Genomic DNA, 13,990 nt, shown 5'->3' on the forward strand with positions numbered 1-13,990 from the left:
TATTACAAAAAGATATACCATTTGAATTTGATGATGATTGTGTAGAAGCATTTGAAATACTTAAGAAAGCATTGATCTTTGCACATATTGTTGAACCACCTGATTGGAATTTACCCTTTGAAATTATGTGTGATGCTAGTGATTATGCTGTAGGTGCTGTTCTAGGACAAAGAGTTGATAAGAAACTAAATATTATTCAATATGCTAGTAAAACTCTAGACAATGCTCAAAGAAATTATGCTACTACTGAAAAAGAATCCTTAGCAGTTGTATTTGCATGTGATAAGTTTAGACCTTATATTGTTGATTCTAAAGTAACTATTCACACTGATCATGCTGCTATTAAATATCTTATGAAAAAGAAAGATGCTAAACCTAGACTTATTAGATGGGTTCTCTTGCTTCAAGAATTTGATTTACATATTGTTGATAGAAAAGGAAAAGAGAACCCCGTTGCAGACAACTTGTCTAGATTAGAAAATGTGCTTGATGACCCACTACCTATTGATGATAGCTTTTCTGATGAGCAATTAAATGTCATAAATGCTTCTCATACTGCTCCATGGTATGCTGATTATGCTAATTACATTGTTGCTAAGTTTATACCAACTAGTTTCACATACCAGCAAAAGAAAAAGTTCTTCTATGATTTGAGGCATTACTTTTGGGATGACCCACATCTTTATAAAGGAGTAGATGGTATTATTAGATGTTGTGTACCTGAGCATGAACAGGAACAGATCCTACGCAAGTGTCATTCCGAAGCTTATGGAGGGCACCATGTTGGAGATAGAACTGCACATAAGGTACTACAATCTGGTTTTTATTGGCCTACTCTCTTCAAGGATGCCCGTAAGTTTGTCTTATCTTGTGATGAATGCCAAAGAATTGGTAATATTAGTAGACGTCAAGAAATGGCTATGAATTATTCACTTCTTATTGAACCATTTCATATTTGGGGCTTTGACTATATGAGACATTTTCCTTCCTCTAATGGTTATACACATATTTTAGTTACTGTTGATTACGTTACTAAGTGGGTAGAAGCTATTCCAACTAGTAGTGCTAATCATAACACTTCTATTAAAATGCTTAAAGAAGTTATCTTTCCAAGGTTTGGAGTCCCTAGATATTTAATGACTGATGGTGGTTCACATTTTATTCATGGTGCTTTTTGTAAAATGCTTATTTAGTGACCAACGCGGACCAAGTCATCCCCACGTACCTACGCGCTAGACGTCGTCCACCACCACGAGCCAGATCCAAGCCGCACGCCGAAGACATCCACGACCAGGATCGCGTCGCTGCCAAACCGAAATAGCTGCACCGCCCCATCGCCAACGAACAGTCCAGGAAATGCCACCACCGACCGCCACCCGGACCAAACCCATCCTCACCTATCCGGAGCGAAAGCTGCGATCCATCTCGGGCCCAGAGCTGGACCGCACAAGCACGAACCCTAGGTCACAACCATTCTTCATCGCGCGAGCACCCCCCGCGCCACCTGCCCGGACCTAGGAGAGCGGAGAATGTCACCATCGCCCACACCCCATAAAAAACAGCAACCATAGTCGCTCGAGCCACTGAGGCCGCGCCGCTGACCGGTGCCACCACCAATATCCAGACGAGCCTGAGCGGGGCAACGCCACCACAGCCGCGAGTACCACCCTGCTCAGCTTGTCCCTGGCTAAGTCCATGCCACACATCCAACAAGGCCGGAGCAGCGCCTGTAGCCGCAGATCTACCTGGGACCCACAACTGCGCCGCCCCGCCCAAGCCAGTGAAGCGCCATCGGTACCCCAGCGCCGATGACCCCGCAGCCACCACGGCAAGAACGCCCGCCCGTGCCACTGTCCCGCCAAGCAACTCACCGCCGCCATGCCCTACGCCAGCATCTCTCCCCTGCCGATCCACCGCATCTCGCACTGGTGCTTCACGCCAGGGAGCATGGAGGAGCCCCGATGTCGCCGCCGCCCGGGGGAAGCGGAGGAAGGGGGAGGCCTGCAGGTGTGGATGCTAGGGTTCGCCCTCGCGAGCGGGCGAATCCATTTGATCCTCTCCCTCGCCCTCGTCATTGCTAGTCCCCCTCCCTACACACACCCTCAAGGAAGCTAGCGACAGTGGGCCCTGCTTCTTTCTCGCACGAGGATGGTCTATTGGCGATCTGGGCAGCCCACGACGGCTGGTAGTGATGGCTTGCATGTAGCCGCTCGGGCGTTGTGTTGGCCGTGTGGTGGGCCACTTGGGAGGCACCGGGGTAGTGTGGCGGTTGCTGCTCGCGCGGGGGCTTGGGTGGCTAACATTAGAGAAAATTCTTTATTTGACACTACTTTAAAATGTGTTTCTCTATTTGACACTGAAAAACTTTTTCTTTCCTATTTAACACGGGGTCTAAATTTTATGCCTTTCATGACACTTTTGTCCATTTTTCATCTAACATTGTTAAACTGCATGTAAAAAGACACTTTTGCCCCTCGTATAATATGAACCGGTCATCTGGAATACGTCGATGAGCTGTCGACTACAGTACACGCCCCGTCCCTGTGGTCGAGCTCCTCGGCCGCATGTCCTGGCAAGAGGCAACCTGGGCAAGGCGTCGCGCACGTCTTTGCCAGACAGCAAGACACGCCTGACCAAAATGGACTCAAGCGGATTCCACTCCATACACAAGGACCAGCTTGTGGACTCGGTCAACACGCGCGCATGCAGGGTGCAAGTGCAATGGCGCCGCGCTCCGCATGCCTCCGCCTACTCGACAGCCTTTCTATTTAGATTCGGTAGCGAGCTGCCCCACTCGTTGTACCGGTATGTATATGTCACTTCACAGATGTGATTAATACAAGCAAAGTTACACCATGCAACTCAGAGCACTTGTAGATGCACGTACACCAGAGCTAGCATAGGCGGTTGATTGATTTTTCTTGAAAGTTGGCTGACACAGCTACCAGACCGAGCCGGTTGGATACATACATACATACAATATTAACATTTATCAATTTTTTTATCACATATCATATGAGGGGCAAAAACGTCTTTTCAGATGTCATTTAACACAGTTAAGGCTTAAAATTGACAAAAGTATCATAAAGGGCATAAAATTTAGACGCATTGTTAGATAGGGAAGAAATTTTTTTGCAGTGTTAAATAGGGCAAAAAGTTTTAAGATAGTATTAAATAAGGAATTCTCTCCTAACATTAGGGTGGCTCCCGATCGTTGCTCCACTTCTAGAGGTGGCCTGCTAGCGTCGGGAGGGGCGCAACTAATCTCTTCCCTTGAGGGACGGCGCGGAGGTGGCACAGCTAATCTTGTCCCCTATGAGGTGGCACAGAGGCGGCGATGGGTGTAGCGGCGCTGTACACATGGTGGTGGGGGAGCTTGATCTAGGCCCAATCTAGTGGTTCGATCTGGGCATGTAGCCGACTGTTCCCAATGGTGGTTCATCGACTTTCTTGGCGGTTGCGGGGCTAAGTTGTGGTGTGATATCCTTCGGTGTGTGCTTGTCTCCACAATTATGTGTGGCTCGTTCGGTGGGCTCTCATGTTTGATGGCCTTGGTCTGAAACTATGAGTGCAACGCGTTCTCAGCTTGCTCTCTCTTGGCAGTGGCTGGGCTCTTTCCCCAGGGCTCGGGTTGGTGGAGTAGCTTAGGGATCTGCGCGAAAGCCTTGGTTCGATGGCGGTCAAAGGATACCGACGACGATGGCGTGGTGATGTAATTCCTTGGAGATGTCGCTAAAGAGTGCCTCCTCTCTGCTAGGCCTTGGCATGTTGGTTCGACAATTGCCATGAGGGTTGTTGGTGTGGCCGACCTTTTCCCAAAGTATCGCAAGGTTGTTGTGGCTCGCTCTGGCATAAGCTTAAGTCTTTGACGGATGTCGATGCCTGCGACGACGACACCCTTGGGCGCCTTTATCCTTCTTGAAGGCGTCCGGGAAGAGCCTATCCACTGATTTCATGTTGCTGGCATGTTGGTGGTGGAGCTTTGATCTGGCCGGTATCGACATTGTTGTTTCTTTGTTTTTTTTCTTCTCTTCTTTTTTCAGGTTTTGCACGATTGTCCCTTTTCGATTGTGTTGTTTTCGGTGATATTTCCCTCATAAACATTGTCATTTTGTATTTTTGTTTTGCTCTGTTAATGAATTTGACAGACCTCTTGCCTTTCTCCTTGAAAATCATAGAGCATGAAATCACCGAGTGTTCAACTTTGAGGGTATTTTAACAGAATTCAAGAGCATTAGGGGTTGAAAATCTGATCTGCAGTACCTCCATGGTTTAGTAATGACTTTGGAAGTTCGAAAGCTGATCATGTAGTCAAGTAGACAACATGTACATTTTGTTCTAGTTACTTCTCTTTTGACGCATGTATATGGTCCTAATAATCATACATGTATTTTGCAACCAATTTGGGTAATATAAATTCGTTGAAGCCTGGTAGGTCATCATCGCTTCTTGAGATGGGCACTGCCAGTGCAAGAAGCACCCATGCCACCGCCATCTAACCGATGGTCGTGGAGCCTACCCAGCCTCTCATTGGCTCCCTGAATGGTATTGCTCTCTCTCAGCCGGCTGTTGAGACCCAAACGTACGTCGCTCGTGGACGACTACTTTCTGTCAAGAGCACACACGTAGTCACTTTTTTCTCGAAAAGGGGGGCCTCCCCGGCCTCTGCATCAGACAGATGCATACGGCCACATTTATAAATAAATAAAGTAGTTCAACAATGTCTTGCAAAGTGCTGCAACAAAGGATACTGGCTCACATAGAGCAAGCAAAATAAAACAAGGCCCAAAAGCCACAACCGGCTGACATAGTAAAGAGAGATAGGTAAACTACGCGCCTATCCTATTACATGACCGCCATCCAAACCGGTTGAATAAATCCCGCGCTACCATCTCCCACCGGACAGATCCAGTAACCAAACACGCCCTGGCCTCCGTCGGAGTGAGTAATGACCACGTACGGATTAGCGCAGTAGCCCGGAAGAGAACCTGCAAAAAATGAATAGTTGTTGTTCTGTTAAAAGCCAAGTCATTTCTGCAGTTCCAAATTGCCCATAACAACGCACATGCTCCCACACGAATTTGTCTAGCTGTTTCGGCCTCTATACCAACCAGCCACGTTCCAAACAACGACCTGACCGAATTCGGAGGAGTAATGTTAAAGGCAATCTGCACCGAGCGCCACAACACCCTCGCCATCGGGCACTCAAAGAAAAGATGCTTGATAGTTTCATTCCGATCACAGAAACTACACCTAGTAGATCCTGTCCAGTTGCGCTTAATCAAATTATCTTTCGTTAGAATGACTTGTTTATGCATAAACCACATAAACACTTTAATTTTGAGAGGAACCTTAACTTTCCAGACGTGTTTGGAACTAGGAATTACACTAGAGTTGATGACATCAATGTACATCGACTTGACTGTGAATTCACTAGATTTAGTAAGCTTCCAATACAACTGATCGGGCTGATGAGTAAGCTGAACCTCCATGAGTCTACTCACCAGATGAATCCAAGCCTCCCACCGGTCACCCACAAGCACCCTCCTAAATTGGATGTTAAGAGGAGCAGATTGCAGACTCGTTGCAACCAGAACATCCCGTCGCTGCACAATGCGATAAAGCGCCGGATACTGGAGTGCCAGTGGTGCATCACGTAGCCAGGTATCTTCCCAGAATCGAGTGTTATTGCCATCACCGACAACAAACTTTGTTCTGTTAAAGAAAGTAGCTTTGACCCTCATTAACCCCTTCCAGAAGGGCGAATCAGTGGGTCGAGCCGTCACCTGCGACAAGGTTTTAGAGTACAGATACTTGTTACGAAGAATCTGCGCCCAAGTTGCCTCAGTCTCGGCAGATAACTTATAAAGCCACTTACTTAGAAGGCATCTATTCTTAACTTCAAGGTTCTCAACCCCAAGACCCCCTTGGTCTTTTGGTCGGCAGATGACATCCCATTTGGCTAGGCGATACTTTCTCTTAGTTTCATCGCTCTGCCAGAAGAAACGAGACCGATAGAAGTCCAGTCTTTTCCTAACTCCAACTGGAACCTCAAAAAAGGATAAGAGAAACATAGGCAAACTCGTGAGCACCGAATTAATAAGAATCAATCGGCCTCCATACGACATAAGTTTGCCCTTCCAGCAGCTCAGTTTCTTCTCAAACCGATCCTCGATACACTTCCATTCACTGTTAGTTAACTTACGATGGTGAATGGGGATACCAAGGTAAGTGAACGGAAGAGTCCCCAAATCGCAACCAAACAGTTGCTTGTAAGCATCTTGTTCCTCTTTGGCTCTACCAAAACAGAACAACTCACTTTTATTGAAGTTGATCTTCAGACCGGACAATTGCTCAAATAGGCACAATACCAGCTTCATATTTCTCGCCTTAACCAAGTCGTGCTCCATAAAAATGATTGTATCATCGGCGTACTGCAGAATGGACACACCACCATCTACAAGATGAGGCACCAAGCCACCTACTTGTCCTGCCTCCTTTGCCCTTCCTATCAAGATTGCCAACATATCAACAACAATGTTGAAGAGGATAGGAGACATTGGATCACCTTGCCTCAGGCCCTTGTGTGTCTGGAAATAATGACCTATATCGTCATTCACTTTAATTCCAACACTCCCTTTTTGCATGAAAGATTCAACTTGGCGCCTCCAAGCTTCGTCAAAACCCTTCATACGTAAGGCTTGTTGTAGAAAGGGCCATTTGACTTTATCGTACGCCTTCTCGAAATCCACCTTAAAAACCACTCCATCCAGTTTTTTCGAGTGAATTTCATGGAGCGTTTCATGCAGGACCACCACCCCTTCAAGAATGTTCCTATCCGGCATGAAAGAAGATTGAGTAGGCTGCACCACAGTATGCACAATCTGTGTGAGCCTATTCGTTCCGACCTTGGTAAAAATTTTGAAACTCACATTAAGAAGACATATTGGCCGAAATTGCTCAATCCGCACTGCCTCTGTCTTCTTGGGAATAAGTGTTATCGTCCCAAAATTTAGCTTAAAAAGGTGAAGCTGAAGCGAAAAGATCATTGAACAAAGGCGATAGATCTCCTTTAATAATGTGCCAACATTTCTTGTAAAACTCGGCCGAGAAACCATCCGGGCCAGGAGCCTTATTATTCTTCATCTGGGAAATGGCCTCAAATACCGCTTTCTCAGAGAAAGGAGCAATTAAGATATCATTCTCAACAGCTGTCAGTTGAGGCACATCCTCAATCCTAGACTCATCCAGCAACACCCAGTTCTCCTCTGGAGGTCCAAACAACTGCTTGTAATACTCAGTGATATACAACTTTAAGTTTTCCTGACCCAGAATCGTTCCCTCATCTTGCTCAAGCTGAAAGATTCTCTTCTTTCTATGCTTGCCATTAGCAATCATGTGAAAAAATTGTGTGTTCGCGTCCCCCTGGACGACTCGTCGGACCTTGGCCCGAAGCGCCCACTTTAATTCTTCCTCACGAAGTAGCTCTTTCAGCCTCATTTCCGCATCGAGCTTCGCCTGGAGCTCCGAAGATGGTAGGATCATGTTCTCAGCTTTTACATCCAGGGACTGAATAAGCGAAAGGAGTTGTTCCTTCTCAATCTTATAAACCCCACTAAGATGTTTAGCCCACCCTCGTAGGAAGCTTCTCAAGTGCCTAATTTTATTCTGCCAACGCTCAAGTGCAGTTTTACCTCCTGCATCCTTAGCCCATACTCTGGCAACAGTATCTAAGAACCCTTGTCTCTCGAACCACGCAAGCTCGAACGAGAAGACATTCCTATTACCCACATGAGTGGCCTCCCCAGAATCAATGAATAACGACGTATGGTCCGAAATGCCCCGTGTAAGTGCCTGCACCGTTACACAAGGGAATGTCTGCTCCCATTCGATGCTAGCTAGAACCCGATCCAGCTTCTCAAACGTCGGCTTAGGTAGTGCATTAGCCCAAGTAAACTTCCTGCCCGAAAGCTCAATCTCACGCAGATCCAGACTTTCAATGATGGTGTTAAACATGAACGACCATCTACCGTCGAAATTATTATTATTCTTCTCATCACGCCTTCTGATAATATTAAAATCACCCCCTACTAGGATAGGCAGTTGCTCAGAACCACAAATCCTAACCAAATCAGCCAAAAAATCTGGTTTAATCTCGGGCTGTGCGGCTCCATAAACCGCCACCAAAGCCCAGTTAAACCCATCGGCCTTCGATCTCACCCTAAACTTAACTGTGAAATCCCCCATGACCACGCTTCGGACTTCTAACGAGTCGCATCTAACTCCGAGTAAAATCCCCCCTGATCTTCCTCGCGGCGGTAGACAATGCCAATCAAACTCAATACCTTCCGACAACGTATTGAGAAATTGAGGCGAAAAGTCGGCTCTACCAGTTTCCGATAAAGCGATAAAGTCCAACTTATGCTCAATAGAAGCCTCAGCAAGAAACCTTCTTTTAGCCAAGTCTTTCAGACCTCTGCTATTCCAAAAGATTCCTTTCATAACTCGTCATGGAATTTTTTTAGCTGTTCTAATCCGCGCGCTCCTACGCACTGCAGAAGTCGGGTAAGTCTTCCGCTTCCATTTGCGTTTAGGAATATTAAAACTCTCCAGCTGGTCCTCACAACCAGTCTCAGAGGCTCGCACTTCATCAAAGTCCACTCGCTCATCTTCCTCCTCAGGAGCGAGATCCGCACACAAATTATCGAGGGCCCTAACCCCCAAAGCATCAATCTCAGAGTTATTCATGGGTTTAACCGCAGATAAGTTACGAATCATCTCAAGCGCCCGCTCAGCCTCTAAATCCAATAAATCATTAACCGAATTTGAAATTTCACTATCATTGCTACCTAGTGAAATTCCTAGCTTATTTGCATTATTAATAATCTCATCATCGAAAAAATGCAGAATAGAATTAGAAGTATTGACAGACATACCCGTAGTGACCTCCACGTCACGAAGCTTGGCTTCCCTCATAGCGCACCGCTGCTGAATGTCGTCCACCTCCGGATGGTCCTGGAGACGGCTGCTCAACCATCGCCCCTCAGCAACCGGATCCGGGATACCACCGAAAGCAATCACCTCCTCCCGAGAGGCTCTGCTGGGGTGCACCATGCCGGGGGACGGAGGAGCCATGGCCTCCTGCCCGAGCTCCCCCACTACCCCGGCCAAAGGGCGAACTCTCGGCACCGGCGCCGCCGGCACACAAGGCCCTCGAGGCGCCGCAGGAGAAGATGCCCCCGAGGCCACCTGCCCCGAGCCCCGTCCGGGCCGCGACTCCATCGCCAGCACCACCGGTCCGGAAGAAGGAAGTAAAGGTGTCTGGTAGAGCAACCTCGGCCTCCCAACCGAAGGCTCAAGCTGCACCATCGGAGGCTCCCCCACCGCCGGCCCTGATGAGGGAAGCGCGGCCACCTGCCCCACGCCCCCATCAGCAGCAGGCATCCTCGGCTGTACCTGCACAGTCGCGGCCGTAGATGAAAAATCCAAAGCCCCCATCTTCAGACTCTCTCCCGCGCCAACGACCTCCTCCGCCCCAATCCTAACCGGGATCGGTGACTCTCCCAAAGGAGGAAGCACTGGCTCCTCAAACTCCAGTGCCGGAAGCGAGCGCTCAAACACCTCATCCGACTCCACCCGATCACTCCACAGTCTCGGGGGTGCAGATGCCGGCTCGAAAGAGCCGAACCTGAGGGTAGTCGTCGGCACCGAAGAAGGAGTAACCGTCCCATCCGCAGACGTCTGAGCATCAGCACCCTGCGTGGTGGACAGCTCACGTCCACTATCAGCAGCTGGTGCCTCCTTAAGTGCCGAACTATCATCATCCTCGTGCAAATCAGAATCAGACCCGTTGGCCATCCCGGCAAAGATACTCTCATCCTCGAACTCAATAACAAGGTCATATATGTGGCCTCGATATGCCCACTTAACCACCTCCGGCACAAACTCGATGTTCAGCACACTAACCAGAACGCCAATTAGAGAATGTACTAGATGCCTCCACGAATCCAAGAGCAATCCATTGATGAATCAGATCATATTTAATCATCTTGTGACCCTTTGGAAAGATTGCACAATAGGCAAAGCATAACTTCAAGTATGGAGGCATGAAGTTGTAGCTTAACTGCAAGGATCCAAGCACTTCATTTCCTGGTGATGCATCTGTAGAAGTAGATAGATCCCATATGTGATTGGCTTTCACCGAATTCCATTCTCTGTGCGGCCTGGACTTCAACATGTGTCCAAGTGATTGAGCAGCTAAAGCTACACCTCTGCACTTCTTTGCAATATCCCTTCCAATCGGCTCCAACCTTTCTTTGTCATCCCTTGTTTCAAATTTACTTTTCTGCCTAATTTTATCCCAGCACATCTCATCTGACAATTGAGGCAAGTTGTATGGCTGAACAGTACCAATCTCATTTGCAATACCTTCATCCCGTGTGGTAACTACAACCGTCACCTTGCATCCCTCACCCTGCTTCAGCATATCCTTTAATTGTTCTAGTTGAGAAGGATGCTTCTCCCACAGGTCATCCAAAATGATCAAAATATTCTTCTTCTCAGTGAGTAGCTTTTGCAAGCAAATGTTAATACTATGCAAATCAGGTGCCGGCTTGCTCTTTTGTTCTGGTTCTGGTTCTGATAGTTGCGATATTATAGTTTTTCCAAAAATTTTCAAGTCAAATATCTGGGAAACATAGACCCATACCCGAGAGTGATTTTTAAACTGAGGGTCGTTGTAAACTGATCTTGCCAAGGTGGTCTTTCCAATGCCTCCAAAGCCCCATATGGGGAGGAAGGTGGTTCGTTCAGTGGTGCTCCCAGATAATCGAGCCAAGATTTCCAGTTTTTCCTTGGCCCTCCCAATAATTTCTGCTTCCTCTATGGTCCCTGCATTTTCCCTGATATCTGGAAGTTGGTGCTCGTTGGTATGAGTTTCTGGCGGAAGACAGTAGTTCTGACGGTCTTCTGTTATCTTCTGTAGACTCTCTTGCATCTTCTTCATCTTGTCTGGCATATTAATCTTCTTCCTCATAGCTCCGAACTGCAAGAGCATGACTTGATCTATCAGGACATGCACGTTGCCATAATTTAAATCAAAGAAAAGCGTACGTATGGTTAAACAAATGAGTGCTAACTTTCCCAGGTTATGAAGACCCATTACATGGCCTGTCATCATAGATACGCTGGTCCTGACATTTTGTACCCAACTAGTAGAATGAAAATACAAAGGTTCGCTGCAAAAAACTTGCTAAAGATGCTTGCACTCTGAGACAACGCCTACGAGACAAAAAGCTATTTAGCACTAACAACAGTAGTCTAATAAGGTTTACAGGACAAGGACATAAAGCTCAGGCTTCTCTGAACAACAGCTGATCCTCTCTACGAACAACATATCTGAATAGCATACCTGAGTAAGTTCAGATTCATTTAGTAGGACAGCTACAGCTGATCCTCTCTGTGAACAACATATCTGAATAAATTCAGATTCATTTAGATAAGTTACATCACTATGCAAATTCAGATTTTTTTTAAGATAATGAATTTGTTTGCATAATTTACTTTACTACAAAAAAATATATTCAGATCTAGTTCATCATCTAAAAGATCGGTTCCACCAGTTCATATCCTAGAAAATAAACAGCAACATTCAGATCCAGATTGATGGCAACCAAATGGAGGGAATCTTGCATACCAGGCCGGCGTCAGATTCGTAGTCATCAAGCATGTCGGAGATGTCGTACATGGCGGCCTTGAGCCGGTTCACCCACAGGAGCGCCGATCTGTCCGTGATGGACCGCCTCTCGGCGTCGCTGAGCGCGGCCTCCACCGACTCCAGCGTCATCTTCAACTTCTCCAGGTCTTCGGTCAGTTTCTTGTGCAGCTTGATCTTGCCCACGATGGCGGATCCGAGCTGCTTGATCACCACCTTGATCACGCCCGAGGCGACCAATCTTGCCAATGTGGTCTTTCCAATGCCTACAAAGCCCCATATGGGAACGAAGGTGGTCCCTTCAGTGGTGCTCCCAGATAAACGAGCCAATATTTCCAGTTTATCGCCGGTCCTCCCGATAATTTCTGCTTCCTCCACATTCCCTGCATTTTCCCAGATATCAAGAAATTGCTGGTCATTGGTGCGAATTTCTGGCGGAACACTATGATTCTGATGGTCTTGTGTTATCTTCTGTCGACGCTCTTGCATCTTTTTCATCTTGTCTGGCATATTGATCTTCTTCCTCATAGCTCCGAGCTGCAAGCAGCATGACTTGATCTGTCAATACAGTGGAAGATATTAAAAGCACATGCACGCTGTGCCAATTTGATGAGGTGCTGTTGTAATTTAAATCAAGAAAAGCATAGGTGTGTTTTTTTACCTCTCCTTGATCGACGGTAAAAGTGTGTCTACCACTGGCTTTGACTTCTATCAAGTAGTATTATACTATCTAGTAGGAAGCTAATGCACGTATGGTCATACACGTATAGCAGGACAACTGATCCTCTCTGCACCAAGGTTTCTATCCCGAAAAAATTCAGATCTGCTTCAATATCTAAAGAAATTCAGACCTATTACTTCACTACATTTAAGAAATTCATGTCCATCAGTAAGTATCTTAGAAAAGAGCAACGACACTCAGATCCAGATTGATGGCAACCAAGTGGAGGGGATCTTGAGCCGATTCACCCACAGGAGCGCCGAGCTGTCCGTGATGGACCGCCTCTCTGCGTGGCTGAGCGCGGCGTCCACCGACTCGAGCGTCATCTTCATCTTCTCCAGGTCTTTGGTCAGTTTCTTGTGCAGCCTGAGCTTGCCGCCGATGGCGGATCCGATCTGTTTTATCACCACCTTGATGACGCCCGAGGCGACCATGCCCCCGACGACGGCCGCCGCTGCTGCCATCGCTGGTCAGGTGGATCTTGCTGACATAGCAACGCTGTCGTGGTTCCCGGAGTAGAAAGTGGCGGCGGCGGCACATAGGAGGAGGAAAAGGTCGATGGATTGTAGGGTTTCGGCGCCACCGGTCGACTTAAATAGCCGGGCAATGCACTACATGCCCGTCGGAGCTGCGTCACCGGTCCGACGAAGGAGACGAGCTTCAGATCGCCGGGTTTGAGGGTGTTTCCGCGTGGGACCGCTTCTTCAGTCCGACGTGGCGGGCATGCCCGGACGCCCCCATATCCGAGCCATATTTGGGCTGGATATGGGGGTGCCGGTCAGCCCGGATGTTTGAGACCCGTTTGAGGCATCCGTTTGGGTTGAAAAAACGTGACCGGTCAGTGACCGGACGGCCGTCCGGCTCGCCCGGGCATATGAGACGGGTTTGAGGCGCCTGGCTGTAAATGCTCTAAGTTTTGAGCAGGGTGATGCTAAATGACCGGCTGATTCATGTACAATTTTTTGAAAAAGTTGGCTACAGCCCGCCTACAAAACCGTCGCTACATGGCAATAGTCCGCTATTTAAAATAATGGAAACTAGAGAGGAGGAATTAAGCAATCTCCAACACTGATTCCCAAAACAAACACGGTATTCACCTGCGGACATTGATGTGGGAGATGGCCATCCAATCACATCCCCTAAACGTTCGTCCAGGTCCGGCCAATTTGAAATTCAAATGCATGGTGACAGGTCACGTGGATGTTGCTCCACTCCCGACATCCACGACCAGACAAGTTGCCATGATGTAGACTCGGAGAAAGGGGGGGGGGGGGGGGGGGGCGGCATTGACATCGACGCAATAAGGCACGTGCCCCATGGTGGATGTCGAGGACTGCCTGCCGAGCTGCTAGGCAGCATAGAAGTAGGGAGGCTTCTATTGATCCAACCAGGACGACGTCTGCATGGACGTCGACGCCGCCCCTGCACCACGCCCGCATCTACGGTCACCCCTGCACGTCCACCAGCACAGCCGCCGCCCTACTTTTTGTGCACCGTCGCCTCCTTTGCCTTCTGTTCGAGGCGGCGGACTTGTCACGTCATCGAGTTGACCTTAT

At 47.9% G+C, this 13,990-nt stretch overlaps 1 protein-coding gene across 1 annotated transcript; it reads right to left on the reverse strand.

Annotated features, from left to right (window-relative positions):
• Positions 1-9,451: 9,451 nt before the first annotated feature.
• Positions 9,452-12,361, reverse strand: LOC123151251 (putative disease resistance protein RGA1). The gene is made up of 2 exons (XM_044570996.1): positions 11,696-12,361; positions 9,452-11,044 (listed from the first exon to the last, which is right to left on the reverse strand). The coding sequence occupies exons 1-2, from the start codon at positions 12,239-12,241 to the stop codon at positions 9,962-9,964; spliced, it is 1,629 nt and encodes a 542-aa protein (XP_044426931.1). The 5' UTR covers positions 12,242-12,361; the 3' UTR covers positions 9,452-9,961.
• Between the last annotated feature and the right edge of the window lie 1,629 nt (positions 12,362-13,990).

This window comes from Triticum aestivum, chromosome 7A, assembly GCF_018294505.1.
Source record: "Triticum aestivum cultivar Chinese Spring chromosome 7A, IWGSC CS RefSeq v2.1, whole genome shotgun sequence".
Taxonomy (NCBI): domain Eukaryota; kingdom Viridiplantae; phylum Streptophyta; class Magnoliopsida; order Poales; family Poaceae; genus Triticum; species Triticum aestivum.